This window comes from Trichechus manatus, unplaced genomic scaffold (assembly GCF_000243295.1).
Source record: "Trichechus manatus latirostris isolate Lorelei unplaced genomic scaffold, TriManLat1.0 scaffold00027, whole genome shotgun sequence".
NCBI lineage: Eukaryota > Metazoa > Chordata > Mammalia > Sirenia > Trichechidae > Trichechus > Trichechus manatus.
Window position 1 is genome coordinate 5,309,602 of NW_004443963.1, and position 16,080 is coordinate 5,325,681.

The 16,080-nt window shown below is 37.1% G+C and overlaps 1 protein-coding gene across 10 annotated transcripts in view; it reads left to right on the forward strand.

Moving 5' to 3' along the window:
• Positions 1–16,080, forward strand: part of HCFC2 (host cell factor C2) — a 41,330-nt gene that overhangs the window by 9,481 nt on the left and 15,769 nt on the right. For all 10 annotated transcript variants that reach the window (XR_002823645.1, XR_002823644.1, XR_002823643.1 and 7 more), the window contains 5 exons: positions 875–959; positions 3,483–3,589; positions 3,700–3,888; positions 8,823–8,990; positions 9,480–9,532. Coding sequence is in view for 6 of the 10 variants with exons in the window: in XM_004373775.3 (XP_004373832.1) it covers positions 875–959; positions 3,483–3,589; positions 3,700–3,888; positions 8,823–8,990; positions 9,480–9,532 (602 nt within the window). In the remaining 4 variants the exon portion in view is untranslated. The remainder of the gene's footprint in view (positions 1–874; positions 960–3,482; positions 3,590–3,699; positions 3,889–8,822; positions 8,991–9,479; positions 9,533–16,080) is intronic.

Sequence of the window (16,080 nt, forward strand, 5' to 3'; positions counted from 1 at the left end):
AGTCGATTACGACTCCTGTTGATCCCACGTGTGCAAAGTAGAACTGTTCCATAGGGTTTTTTCAAGGCTGTCACATTTCGGAAGCACATCGCCAGGCCTGTCTTCTGAAGAGCCTCTGGGTTTCAGACTGCCAACCTTTCAGCTACTAGTCAAGCAGCTTATGATTAATAAAGGCAAATAAAAATGCTTTGAAAAATATTTTTGATTGCATTATTTATTGAGTTGCCCTCACTTTATAACCAGCGCTTGTAGCCTCAGGGGCAGCTAAGGTATGAGGTGAATGGTTGCTGATCAGTCAGGTTGAACAAACTAATGTTAGATTTATGCTAGTAACTCTGCTGTGCTCCCTGAAGGTAGGGTACGTATATCTTGGTTTGCTGGGATGATCCTCATTTATGCTTATTGTCCCATGCAATTATCAAGAATACCCCCTTTCACTCTGAAAAGTGTCCCAATTGGGGATGATAAATTATATGGTTACTGTACTTACAAGAAAGGTAGCATTAGTAATGTTGTATGCTGGTCAGTAAAAAGCCCCTGGGTAACTATTTCTGAGATACTAAGAAGGAGTGATTGGGATGCTAAGAGTATACAATAGTACTCTTATTTAAAGTGTTAAAATCCTTAAACTTAATTTATAATTGGTGGCACCCTGAGGATACCTTCATTATAAATATTAACATTCAAGTATAAATAGATTTCTGTGATTGGCAACTTAGGTCAGCTGTAAATGTTTATTTTAACATGAAATTCAGATAACTGTCTTGAAACATTTTTGCTTCATTTTGGTAGTTCTCTTTTTTTTTTAAACTGTAAATTGAAATCATTTGCTGTTATTAGATCAAGTTGCTAATATACTTGTTTTTACTTTTAGAAACTATGGCATGGTCAAAACCAGAGGCTAAAGGGACAGTGCCACTTCCACGAAGCCTTCACACAGCCAATGTTATAGGAAACAAGTATGTTTTTTTTGTTTTTTAACCATCTTAAGAAAGATACACACCAAGAAAAGAGATGCTTCTAGTTTCTTGGAAATGGGTTACTGAACTTAGCAATGTTTGATTGTGCTTACTGAAGCTAAAATAATGTTCCCACGGAAGCTAAAATACTTAATGTGCCATTTTCTTATCATGCTGCCTCTTATACTTCTTTGCATTCCTTGCAGTGCTTGCACAGAGTGGATATTACATAGGGTAAGGCACAGTGTAGTCAGACTGATCTGTCTTCTTGAAAAGCTTGACACACCTAACTCACTGTTTCTTTGTACATGTTTTTGATAGTGCTTAATTTGTACTCAGCACATACTCTCAATGATTATTCTTTGGATGGTAGTATAGAGCTAGGGTTAGAATACAAATTCTGGAGGTCATTATGCTGAGTGTTTAGTCAGTCACAGAAGGACAAATATTGTATAAGACCAGTATTATAAGAACTCCAGAAAAGGTTTAAACACAGAAGAAAACATTCTTTGATGGTTATGAGGGTGGGGAAGGAGGATGAGGGTTATTTACTAACTAGATAGTAGATAAGAATTATCTTAGGTGAAGGGAAGGACAGCACACATTACAGGGGAAGTTAGCACAACTGGACTAAACCAAAGCTGAGAAGTTTCCTGAATACAATGAAACACTTTGAGGGACAGAGTAGCAGGGGTAGGGTCTGGGGACCATGCTTTCAGGGGACATCTAGGTCAATTGGCATAACAAAGCTTATTAAGAAAATGTTCTCCATCCTACTTTGGTGAGTGGCATCTGGGCTCTTAAAAGCTTGCAAGCGGTTGGTCCCAACCACCTGGAGTAAAGGAGAACAAAGAACAACAAAGACGCAAGGGAAAGTATTAGCCCAAGAGACAGAAAGGACCACATAAACCAGAGACTTCATCAGCCTGAGACCAGAACTAGATGGTGCCCGGCTACCACCAATGACCACCCTAACAGGGAACACAACAGAGAGTCCCGGATGGAGCAGGAGAAAGGTGGGGTGTAGAACTCAAATTCTAGTAAAAAGACCAGACTTAATGGTCTGACTGAGACTGGAGGAACCCTGGAAAGCATGGCCCCTGGATTCTCTATCAGCCCAGAACTAAAACAATTTCCAAGGCGAACTCTTCAAACAGGGATTGGACTGGACTGTGGTATATAAAGTGATACTCATGAGGAGTGTGCCTCTTAACTCAAGCAGATACAAGAGACTAATTGGGCAGCTTCTGTCCGGAGGTGAGATGGGAAGCAGAGAGGGTTAGGAGCTGGTTGAATGGACATGGGGAATCAGGGGTGGAAAGGAGGAGTGTGCTGTTACAGTATGGGGAGAGCAATTAGGGTCACATAACAATCTATGTATAAATTTTTGTATGGGAAAAAATAAAAATAATTAAAAAAAAAAAAAAAGAATACAAACTCTGTAACCAGATTGCCCAAATTCAAGTGTCATCTCTGTGCTGGTCCTATATGAGCTTTGGCAAGGAAACGTAATCTGTCTGTACCTCATTTTCTGCAAGTATAAAATAAGAAAGATAATACAACCTACTTCACAAGGTTGTCGTGAGAATTAAATGGATTAATACGTATATAATGCTTAGAATAGTACCTGGGACATAAAGAGCACCCCATAAATGTTAGGTATTACTACCATCAACAAGTTCTCTTATTTATATAACACTGGGCTGGGATTAGGAGTACTGTCTAAGTGGCACTTACTGAGGTGTTTACTAGTGTAGGGATTTAACCTTAAAAATAATGTTTTAGGAAACTACTAGCTGTATCTTAGAACCTCATTAGTTCTTTTTTTAAAATAGCCTCAAAACCAAATAGTCTTTATGCTTAAACACAATGTCATACATTTTTTATTAGCATAACCCTTTTATAAAATGCAATTTTCCATTGGAACCCTAATATATAAAATAGATAAAAATAAAGCTTCTCTGGTTGGCAAGAGGTCTCACGGGCCCAGAGCCCTGCCTAATGAGTCATTTTCCTTCAGTAGCCATTAAGTGTGTCTCGAGAACCCCTAGGGCCCTGAGGAAGATAGTTTAAAATTTTTTATTTGAGTGATAGCAAAGTTATATGAAACTTAATCCTCTTTGGTTACTGTATGCATACAATTTGAAATTTGACTTTGGATGTCATAGATCATTTGGGCATCTTTCTGATACCCTTAGTATATTATAGACAATATTGATTTATAAATGTTCTGTAATCGAAATATTCCACATTTTAAATATCTTGTCAGAGAGAGATAACTATGATGTTGTACTGCTTCATAAAATTGTGAACTCTGGAAGGCAGACATTGTTTTATTCATCATCTTATTCCCATTGCCTTGACAGTGACAAATGCGTTAATAATCCTGAAGCTTTGAGTCAACAAATAAGCAATTTAAGTCCATTCTTTTTAGCATTTCAAATCCAGAAAGTAAAAATAAAAAAAGTTAGCTACTTTATGTTCTTGTTTTTTTTTTTTTTTTTTTTTTTTGTCGTTGTTCAGGATGTACATTTTTGGTGGATGGGTTCCACATAAGGGGGAAAATATTGAGACTTCACCTCATGATTGTGAATGGAGATGTACTAGTTCATTTTCTTACCTAAATCTAGGTGAGCCTTTTAAGAGTTACTTATTAAAATAAAATTTCTTAATAGAAGAATTTTCATCATTTTGTTGTTTAAGAACAATAGATTAGTCTTGGATATTTCTGTATTTTTAGATACAGCAGAGTGGACTACCCTAGTATCAGATTCTCTGGAAGATAAGAAAAATTCAAGACCAAGACCAAGAGCTGGACACTGTGCTGTTGCAATTGGCACTCGATTATATTTTTGGAGTGGAAGAGATGGCTACAAAAAAGCATTGAATAGTCAAGTTTGCTGTAAGGATCTTTGGTATCTTGATACTGGTAGGTAAGAGTACTTATTTAACAAATAAAATTTGTCCTTTAGGTAAATAAATACTCAAATAATGTCTCTCTTTTGAGATTTACTGTAAATGCCATCACCTCTATTTTCCATAATTAAAAATGAATGGGACAAATAATATATGCAGATACTACCCCCTCCAAGAGTGGAACTTGATTCTCCTCCGCTTTAGTGACTTGCTTCCAAAGAATAGAGTATGGAAAGGGGGAAAATAGTGACTTAAAGTGAAGAAACCTAGGAAACACCACCTTAATAAAGTGATCAAGGCTAACATCACTAGTGATAACGTCATGTTAGTATCATTTACCCCTAGATATCATGCAGTGTGAAGGCACTTTACCTCTGTGGTATTTTTCCCAAACATCTGTAATCACAGCCTAACCATGAGAAAATATCAGACAGACCCATATTGAGAAACATTGTGCAGGATATATGAACAATACTCCAAATATTTCAAGGTCATGAATAACAAAGAGTGAAAAATAGCTACAAATTGGAGGAGACTAAAGAAAAATGACAACTAAATGCAGTGTAGTATCCTGGATTGGATCCTGGAACAAAAAAGGTCATTAATTGAAAAACTGATGAAACTTGAGTAGTCTGTAGTTTAGTTAATAGTTTCACCAACGATAATTTCTTAGTTTTGACAAATGTATTATGGTTACGTAAGATGTTAACATGAAGGGAAGCTTGGTAAAGGGTATGTGGGAACTCTGTACTATCTTCGTAACTTTTCTCTAAGTCTAAAATTATTCCAAAATAAAAAGTTTTAAAGAAAGTAATAGAACACTAATTTTTTTAAAAAATGGAACTCGCATCCATTTTTCAATAAATACTGATTGATTGACAACTGTATACCTGGAATTGTTCTAAATGCTGAGAATACAGTAGTGAACGAGACTAAGAATGTTCCTGTTATCAAAGAACTTAAGTTCTAGGGGATGTGAGGGCAGGGATGATGATAGGCACTAATCAAACAAATTAACAAAATAATATCAGTTCCTGGTAAGACAATAAAACTAACCATAAGATAGTGATAGGAGCTGCTGGGAATGGGGTAGGGTGGCTACTTCAGAGTGGGTGATCAGAAGAGGCCTCCATGATGAGATGGTATTTGAGTAGTGATCCAAGTGGTGAGAAGGCGCTACCTATGTAAAAAGCTGGGAAAGAACACTGCAGGTACAGTGAACAGCAAGTACAAGGGCCCTGAGATAGGAATACTTGGCATGTTTGGGAATGATTTGAACTGAGTGAACAAAGAGGAGAGCGTGAGAAGGGAGATTAGAGAGTGACCACAGGACAAATCGTGTAGGGCCTAGAAGGTCATGGTAGAGTTTAAATTGTATTTACAGTACACTGGTAAGTTATGTTATAAGTTTAAAGGAGAGATGTGACGTGATCTAATGTTCATTTTGGAATGCTCGTTGGGAGTTGTGTGGAAAATAAATTGTAAAGGGGCAAAAGTGCAAGCAGGAAACAAGGTAGGTGGCTTTTGCAGTAGTCAGAGCAATGTCTTAGACTATAGCAGGACAATGGAGATGGAGAGAAATGGAAAAATTCAGAGTGTATTTTGGAATTCTTGCTGACAGAACTGACTGATGAATTAGGTGTGGCAGGTGACAGAGTGGCATGAAGGATGACTCCTAAGTTTTTAGCTTGAATAATTTGGTGGTATTTTCATTTAGTGAGATGGTAAAGGCTGAGGGGAAAACAAATTTGTGGAAAAAATTAAGAGTTCCATTTTGTCCATGCTAAGGATGTAATAAGGATGTGAAATAGACAGTTGAATGAGTAAACAAGTCTAAAGGCCCATAGAGAAATCAGATCTGGAAATATAATATATGTTGTTATAGGAGAAAAGCATGCAAAATGAATAGACTCCATAGCATATACTATGGCTACAAAAGATGCACTATGACTCCAGTTTTTTTTTTTTTTTAATGTATAAATAGAAATATCTGAAGGGATACACACCAAAGTATTATCTGAAAGGTAGGATTGCTCATTTTCTTTAAGGTTTTTCTCTTACCCATATTTTTTACAGTAATATACTTTTATAATATAAAAACAGTTTAATTTTAAAATTAAGATAATTGAAAAATTAATAAATGGAACAATTAAGTTAGAGACTTAATGTTTTCTGTGGGAGAAGCAAGCAGGAAAGAAATATAGAAAATCCAACTTACTGATTTATCTTTGAAATCACGCATGATTAACCAAGGTCCAGTGATGGACTTTGGTCTTTGAAATTGGATGAAAAAATGTGTGCATGTGAATTTTGCTCAGTAGAGAATCCATCACTGTAAGCAGATTCTCTAAGGGATCAGGGACTTAAAAAGGTTGCAAATCATTAGCTCTGAATGGCCAGTTTTTCCATAAACCTTTCCATAAAAGGTTTTAGACACCAGTGTCCATCTAAAAGTAGTTGTGGCCTCTATTATAAGTTGGCCTTATCTCTTGATAAGTTAGCATCAGTATTTTGGGGGATGAGAGACTCTTCATCTTGCTTTTTTTCACTTTTAGTTAAACTTTGTGCATTCAATAACAATTAAAAGATTAACATAATTCTATATGGCTTTTAATGAAAAATAACAGTCCTTTGTTCCCACCTTCCCCCATTTTCCTTGCCTCACCAGCATCTGCTTTCACTTCTGTTAAAGGATTCTTTGGGCATTTGTTTTCATAACTCTATATAAGATGCATGTATTGTTACTTTAACTTTTTTTCAGTTTAGACATAATGTCACTTTCTACAGTGTATTTAAGGATTTATCTCTTCTTCCCACTGTTCCTCACTGCTCTCTCAGACACCTTCCATATCTTCCATTCTCTCAATATATTTACACTAAAATTTTGTTAGATGAGTATTCAGTGTTTACACTATGACAATATAAACACTATTCACAGCTAAGCCACGTAGAATACTGTGAATACCTTCCTTGCACAAATTTTTATTTGCCATGAAGTAATACTAGTAGTCACTTTTGTTTGTTTTAAATTTCTATATATTTACCACTAATTCAATCTATACTCTCTGTCATTTGTTTAAATTTTCTCTCATTATGGTCAGATGGATCAGATATTCTACCAAGTTTCATTGCCTTGAAGAAATTTCTCCTGCTCCAATCTGGGATGGTTACCCTCTACAAATAGATCAGGGATTATCTTGGAATCTCTCTTCATCACCTTCCTGGGGGATATCTTTTGCCTCTCACCTGTGTTGGATTCCCTGTTTCCTGGTTCTCATATTTTTTCCCTTTCTTAGTTTACTTCCTCATTTTTTGTGGAATACTTTCCAGGAAAAGGGTGCATAGGTGATACAATTATTTTGAGATCTTACATTGTTTGAAAATGTGCTTAATCTGCCTTCCCACTTAACTGGTAGTTTGGATGGAAATAGAATGCTCACTTGGAAATCATTATTCTTTAGAATTTTTAACGCATTGTTCTATTATATTCAAGCTTCCAGAGTTGTCATTGCAAAATCCAAACCACTTCTGGTTTTTGGTCCGTTTGAAAGTGACCTTTTCTCCCCGTCTGGAAGCTTTCAGGATTTTCCCTTTGTTTCCACTGTTCTTTAATTTCACGATAACGTGCCTGATTGTGTGTCTGTTTTCAGTCCGTTGTGTTGAGTACTCGGGGCCTTTTTCAGTCTGGAAACTCATGTACTTTAGCTTTGGGTAATTTTCCTGATTTATTTCATGGATTTACACCTCTTTGTTTTCTCTGATCTCTTTTTATGTAACTTCTGTTATGTGGGTAGTATACTTCCTGGGCCTGTCCTGTACCAGCTTCTGTTCAGGTGTGGGTTGTCTTTGAGAAACATAAGTAAACTGGATTATGAATGCAATCACAGAGGAACTTATAGGAATAGTTAAAGGAATGAGGCTTAATTATCCTTTAAAACAGTCATCAATTTTTTTTTTTTTTCTGTAAAGGGCCAGATAGTAAGTAATTTAGGTTTTCAGGCCCTATGGTCTCTGTTACAGCTACTCAACTCTGCAGTTGTAGCTTCAAAGCAGCCATACACAATACATAAAAAAAATGAGCATATCTATGTTCCACTACAACTTTATTTACAAAAATAGGCATGGGCTGAATTTGGCTCATGGGCCATAATTCGATGACCACTAGGAGCCTCGGTGGCACAATGGTTAAAGTGATTGACTGCTAACTGAAAGGTTGGCAGTTGGAATCCACCAGCTGCTTCTTGGAAACCCTATGGGGCAATTCTGCTCTGTCCTGTAGGGTCACTATGAGTCAGAATCGACTCGACGCAGTGGATTTGGTTTTGACTCTATAAAGATATAAAAGAGGAAAAGGATATTGTATAAATAATCTGAGGTTCTTTTTTCCAGCCCTAAGATTCTGTGACTGTTTTATAGTCTATGTTTTGGAAATGTTGGTAGTATTTAGTACTGTTTTAATAACGTGTTGATAAGAGGATATTTTAGAGAAATTATGTTTTTCCAAAATATCGTGTTCATGTCATTTCTGCTGACATTAGCAGTGTTTCTAAGATATATGCTATTGGCTAAAAATTGGATCTTAAAATTAAAAAGTTTAGAACTTCTAAAGAAGGTAAAATAATGTGGCTATAACTATATAATACTTGATTTTTCCCTCTAACTCTAGGATTAAACTTTCTTTTTCCAGAATCTTATGACTCAAGTAGTTTGGAACTGGATTGTTTTGTTTACAGATTTGTCTTTATAAGGAATTAAATAGAGTCAGAACCCCAAACTATTTTCATTTGACCTATTATAGCTATGTTTATCTGAGTAAAATTTCCCCCACTTGGTAAACAGATGAAATATTCGTTGCTGATGTTTTCAAAGTTCCACGTCCCCACAAACTATGTAGGCAAACTTGATAAATTTGAAGCTTAAGTGTACAATGTGGATATTGTTCTTTAGAGAAACCACCAGCACCCTCACAAGTACAACTGATCAAAGCCACTACCAACTCTTTTCATGTCAAGTGGGATGAAGTGCCTACAGTTGAGGGCTATCTTTTGCAGTTGAATACAGACTTGCCGTACCAAGCTGCATCATCAGATTCTTCAGCAGCACCAAATATTCAAGGTAACATAATTTTCATGCCTGAAGAAAGTGTGTATGCTCATGTGCTTTTAAAAAATATACTGCAGAAAAGTCTGTGATTAGGTCTAGGTTAAGAAATTTTATGATCTGATGGTTCATTCCTGGTAACTGAAATAACGTTGATTTTCAACTCTGAAACTTGACTGTCTTACCATTGTGATATAGTAGAACACATAGATATATAAAATAGAATTTTTTTTGCAGTTCATTTGATGCAGTTTCTTAATTTGACATGCTACTTTCGGAGATAGTTTTAATTAGCTTTCATAAATATTTCAGCTTTTCTTTAAAAGTATCTTTAGCTAAACTTGGAAAGTAAAAGCAAATATATTTTTACATGTCCTTCTAGAAAGGATTCCAGCCAACTATTAAGCAAACTACTAAGAAAACATAAACTTTGATATATATAACTTCTAAAAAGTTTGATTATATTTTATTGAAGTTAATTTGGAGCATATCTCATTCATACAGGAATCATGATGGACCCTCACAGACAAGGCAGTAATAGCATCGTTCCCAACAGTGTAAGTTAAAAAAGTTATGATGATAAATGAATGTTTATGGCTATAGTCCCAATTTTTATTATAGATTTTTGGCATATTACCCTAGAACAGGTTTTCTTAACCTGGCTGCACATCAGAATCTCTTCTGAGATTAAAAACAGATTCCCAACCTCTCCCACAGATCTAATGAAGCAGAATCTTTAGGATGATGCCTAGGCAGCTGTGTTTTTGAAGAAAACTCCACAGATCATTGTGACGGTAGCTGGAATTGAGAACCCCTAGCCAAGAGATTGAAGGCTATCCTTATTTTATATGGCGGCAGAGGCTAATCCATTATGATTTATATTTTCAGTGTTTTGAGATTTCTGAATGTCATACATACACACACACATTCTTTAAATTTCTGAAGATATACTTTAAAAATGTATGAAATGTATTTGTTTACTAGGTATTTTGGTTACCTGAGAATATGAGTTGCTAAATTGAACGCCTAACGTTTCTTTTAAAACTCAAACATTAACACTTTGGATTTGTGAGGTTTCTTATTTATGAAGTGCTTCAGTAGGCCTTTGTGGAGACTAATAAGTACACTTACTAAGAGTCACTGTTTTTAGCTAGCCAACTACTACCTACATCCACGGTAGAGCTCTTTTGAAGGAGAGTGATAGAGGTATAGGCTCACATAGTATGAGCATGGCTGAGGACCAGTAATAAGCAAGAAACGCTCTAGTATGGCAGGAAGGCCATGTAACAATTAAAGCTCCTGCAATTTGTGAGCAGTCTTCTCAGAGCCTATTTTAATAAACATATATATATTTATGTTGTATATACATATATATTATTACATTTTTTATATATGTGTGTGTGTGTGTGTATGTCACTACAAGGTTTATAATGAAAAGCAGTAGTTTCTTATTGTGTCCATCCCTGCCCCAATTCTGTTTCCTAGAGGCAACTACTTTCATGCATTTCAACTATTTTAGCTTTCTTCTGGTATCTGCCTACATACTCTAGATGAAATCCTTATACTGCCATTTCTTGACTATCTAGTTTTAGATCAATTGTCTTCAATAATGGAAGATGAAGATTTGAAGAGCTCTTAAAATATTGCCTCTTCCCTCTCTTTCTCCTTCCTGCATACTTCAGATATTTTAGTTGAATCATTATTTGATGTTTATAACTATGATGTATTCACAGCTGAGCCATGCAGTGTGAATATTGTTCCTTTCTTATATAGCTTTTTATTTTTCCTGTTGTTATTAACTGTCTTACTTTTTTATTTGCTTAGTTTTCTTCTTGCCTATCATTAATACCCAAATTCTCCAACAAAATTGTAAAACTCCTCTCAAAATAGTCAAACATACGGGACTGAACTACTGGACATGAAGGCTAAGGACCATAGTCTTGGGGGACATCTAGGTCAATTGGCAAAACACAGTTAATAAAGATAATGTTCTACATCCTAGCCTGGTGAGTAGCATCTGGGGTCTTATAAGTTTGCGAGCAGCCATCTAAGCAGCAACTGTTGGTCTTTTCCCACCTAGAGCAAAGGAGAACAAGGGAAACCAAAGACTCAGTGAAGCAATTAGTCCAAAGGACTAATGGCCCACATGAACCACAACCTCCTCTAACCTGAGACCAGAACTAGATGGTGTTCTGCTACCACTACAGACTGCTCTGACCGAGATCACAATAGAAGGTCTCAGGTAGAATAAGTAAAAAATGTAGAACAAAATTCAAATTAAAAAAAAAAAGACCAGATTTACTGGTCTGAAAGAGATTGGAGGCACCCCCAGCACTATTGCCCTAAGACAACCTTCTAACTTGAAACTATAGACATTCCTGGAGGCCACCTTTCAGCCAAATAATAGGCGGGGCTGTAAAATAAACAATAACATCTGTGAAGAAGGTGCTTCTCAGAACAATCGACTGTACAAGACCAAAAGGGCAACAGTTGCCCAAAACCAAAGATGAGAAGACAGGGAGGAACAGGGAAACCAGATTAATGGAAACGGGGAACCCAGGGAGAAAATGGGGAGAGCGCTGACACATTGCAGGGATTGCAACCAAGATCATGAAACAATCTGCATAAGAATCATTGATTGGAAAATTAATTTGCTATGTAAACTTTGACCTAAAGCACAATAAAATGTTAAAAACAATACTCGAACATATAAGGTAGATTCTTTTTTTTTTCTCCTTGGAGCCATCCCTCCTGGTGTCCTGTGCTTTTGTGTTCTAGTATGTTCTGTACTGGTCTTCTCTAGGCCTGCTGCACAGCCATCATCTTGAAACTTCCATTTTTTTCATCTTGTTGTTAGTTGCCATTAAGTCGGCTCCAACTCATAACGACTAAAGTATAACAGGACTGAACATTGCCTGGTTCTGCACCATCCTCATGAACATTTTTATGTTTGAACCCACTGTGTATTGTTTTAATCCATCTCATTGAGGGTTTCCCTCATTTTCGCTGACCCTCTGCTTTATCAAACATGATGTTCTTTTCTAGTGCTTGGTTTTTCCTGATGATGTGTTCAAGGTAAGCAAGACTTGTCATTCTCACCCTAAGGAGCATTCTGGTGGTATTTCTTCTAAGACTGATTTGTTCTTCTGGCAGTCCATAGTATATTCGATATTTTTTGCCAACACCACAATTCAAATGTGTCAATTCTTCTTCTTTTTTTTTTCATTGTTCAGCTTTTGCATGCATATGAGGCGATTGAAAAGACCAGGCACACCTTAGCCAAAGTGACATTGTTGCTTTTTAAGATTTTAGAGTTTTTTTTTACATACCATATTGGCCCAGTGCAATACGTTGTTTAATTTCTTGACTGCTGCTTCCATGGGCATTGATTGTTGATTCAGGTAGAATGAAATCTTCGACAACTTCGATTTCTTCACCCTTTATCATGTTTATCAGTCTATATTTCATCTTAGGAATTCCTTTTGTCTCTTTCCATGTTTCCTGGATCTCATTTCTTCCACTTTCTTGAAATTTTCCCTTGTTTTGCTGAAACACTCCCTCCAATAGTTTCCTGAGAAAGCGTTCATGAAAGGTAAACTTTTTGAGATCTTGCTGTAAAATCAGCTTGTGGGAAGTGTCTGACCTCCTCCAACCCCACGAGGGGGAAGGAGAAGCAAGATCAACAGCCCAAGGCTGATTCCTATGAGGTGGAGCTCAGACACGCCTCCTCTCTTTGCCGTCAGTAGTAATTCCGACACCAACTGTCCCTCCCACAGCACTCTCTACTGGGTTCGATAATTCATTGCAGTGGCCACACAGAACTCACAGACCATGCTCACAATTATGGTGTTTATTAAGGAAGTTAACAGTTTACAATTCAGGCTCAAGAACAGTAGGGATACAGTTCTTCCATCAAGATATCCTCTCCCCAGCTGTGCTTGCAGGCACACCTCTCGCTGGCTCTCAGTCTCTGCCCAAAGGCATTCGGCTTTCTCCGTGGGCAGGGAAGCCCACCACACTGTCTCCTGCTGCTGGGTCTTTGCTGCTGGGTCTCTCCTACTGGTCTCTCCTTTCTTGGTGGTGGTGGGCTCCTCCTCTCTACTATGGAATTGGCTCTCTTTTAAGGCAAAACTGATCAATCCCCTCGGTAGGTCACAATTACCCTATCACACAGTCATCTGGGTGGGAGTTACAAGACTATGGCTAGAAGGCCACACAGAAAGTAATTAATTGCACCACACTTGCATATCTGAAACTGTGTTTCATCTAGTCACAATTTGGCTGGATTATAGAATTCTGTATTGGAAACGGTTTCCTCAGAAATTTGAAGGCATTTTTCTATGGTCTTTTAGCATTCAGTGTTGACACATGGATTCCTGATCATTTATATGTGACCTGATTTTTTTCTTTTTATCCCCAGTATTTTGAAATTTCAACAATGATGTGCCTTAGAGTTTATCTCTTCATTTGTTGGGCTGTGCACTCAGTGAACTTCATAATTCTGGAAACTCATTGCTTTCATTACAGATTATTCTTTAATCTCTTTTTAAAACTCCTATTAATTGAATGATGTTCCTGAACTAGTCCTCTTATTTTACTTTTTATCTCCTGTTTTCTTTGTGTTTATTCTACGTTCAAAAATTTTTCTTCATTTTATATTATAAATCTTCTACCTAGTTTTTAAATACATTCAACCACATACTTAATTTCTTAAAGCCTGATCTTATTCTTTATTTCTTTTTATAACGTCTTATTCTTGCTTTGGAGCACTGGTGGCTCAGTGGTTAAGAGGTCAGTTGCTAACCAGAAGGTCAGCCATTCGAATCCACCAGCCGCTCCCTTGAAATCCTGTGGGAAAGTTCTGCTCTGTCCTATGGGGTTGTTATAAGTCAGAATCGACTCAGTGGCAACGGGTTTGAGGGTTTTTTTTTTTGTTTTATTCTTGCTTCATGAATATGATATCTTTATGTTTTCAAGGACATAAATTATGCTTAAATTTTTTCTTTTTTGGAGTTTTAGTCTGTAATATTTCAAGTTTTTTTTTTTTTTTTTTTTTAATTTCTTTTGGTCTCAGCCTTTCACAGTAGAGGCTTTCATCAAATGTCTGGTGATGCTTGGCTGTTCTTTCTTGAGGCATTAAAAGGGGACTTGGAAGCTCTCTATATGCAAGCACGGCTTGATGATTAGTAGATCTTAGTGAGGGTGATTGGGTGGAAGCCAGTTGGGTGGGTCTTTTCACTTGGGCCAGTAAGTTTCCCCTGAGAATTTTCCAGCTTCTTACCTGGGAGTTATATGCTTGGCTGTCAATATTTTGGGAGGCTAGTAAAGGAATTGAGGGGAGGGTGTGTCTTCACCATGCAGATTTTCACTCAATCCCCATTTTCAGAATGGGTGCCTCTTCTCTACCTTCACCTGACAGACGCTGTACCATAATGCAGAACCCCATATTTTAACCTTTCTACCTCTTTCACATCTTCAGTTAGAATGGGGGAGAGGAATTTGTCTGCATTTGTCTGCTGGTAGAGCAGATCTGGAGCTATAACTATTTCTTAGACGGTCCTCCTTATTATCATCCTCCTGTGTTTACTTGCACTCTTTTTTGTTTGTTTTTGCATATTTGCACTTTTCACCTTTGCTTCCAATATACCTGATGCCTACAATTCTGGCCTTTCTGAGCACTGTGGCACAAAGGGTTCGTGTCTTACTGACTTTCCAGCTACAGGTGCTTAGCTTTCAGCTTTCTCTGCTTTACTTCTTATCTACTGTTGTCTCTTCTCCCATTTTCTCTCCCTCTCTCTTTTTTAAAATAATATTTTATTGTGTTTTTGGTGAAAGTTTGTGTAGCAGATTAAGTTTCCATTCAACAATTTCTACTCAAATTGTTCAGTGACATTGGTTACAGTCTTCACAATGGGTGAACATTCTCATTATTTCTGTTCTGGTTGTTCCGTTTCCAGTAATCTAGTTTTCCTGCCCCCTTACCTTCTCATCTTTGTTTTTAAGTAATTGTTGACCATTTCGCATTCTCTTTTTCCTTGTGAGTTTATATCTTCAGTTTTTTTTTTTTTTAATTCCTTTATGATAATTTGAGTTGGTTTTTTCTGAGGAATCTCCTGAAAGATATGTGTTTAATCTACCATGTTTAACTGCAAATCTCAGGGCTTATTTGTTTTTATTTTACACAGTTCTGATTAGATTGAGTATCTGATATTTAAGCAAAGAGCACATTGTTGTTGTTAGGTGCTGTCGAGCTCGTTCCAACTCATAGCGACCCTATGTACTACGGAACGAAACACTGCCCGGTCCTGCGCCATCCTAAAATCGTTGCTATGCTTGAGCCCATTGTTGCAGCCACTGTGTCAGTCTATCTCGTTGAGGTCTTCCTCTTTTTGCTGACCCTAAGAGCACATTAGTGACACTATAGCATGGAGACTTTGGAATTAAATAAACCTAGGTTCAAGTTCCAGCTCTGCTACTTACTGGCTGCCTGACTGTGGGTATATTACTTAAGTTCTCTGAGCCTCAGTTTCTTCATCTATAAAATAAAGGATCGTATTATCCAACATAGATTGTTGTGAAGATTAAATGAGTTACAAAGTATATAAACATGTAGCACAATGCCTGGTACATAATGCTCCATGGTTGTAGCTATCATTATCATCATCATCATTTATTAACAGTAGTACCATCACCACCAATTAGACGGGAAGTACAGAGCATGTTATGGGACAAGTATCCATAGAGCCATGAGAAACTATTGTTGTTGCTAGGTGCTGTCAAGCTGATTCCAACTCATAGTGACCCCATGTACAACAGAACAAAACACTGGCCCAACCTGTGCCATCCTCACAATTGTTGTTATGCTTGAGCCTATTGTTGCAGTCACTGTGTCAGTCCATCTCATTAGGGGTCTTCCTCTTTTTCACTGACCATCTACTTTACCAAGCATGATGTCCTTCTCCAGAAACTGGTCCCTCCTGATAACATGTCCAAAATACGTGAGATGAAGTCTTGCCATCTTTACTTCTAAGGAGCATTCTGGCTGTACTTCTTCCAAGACAAATTTGTTCGTTCTTCTGGCAGTCCATGGTATATTCAGTATTCT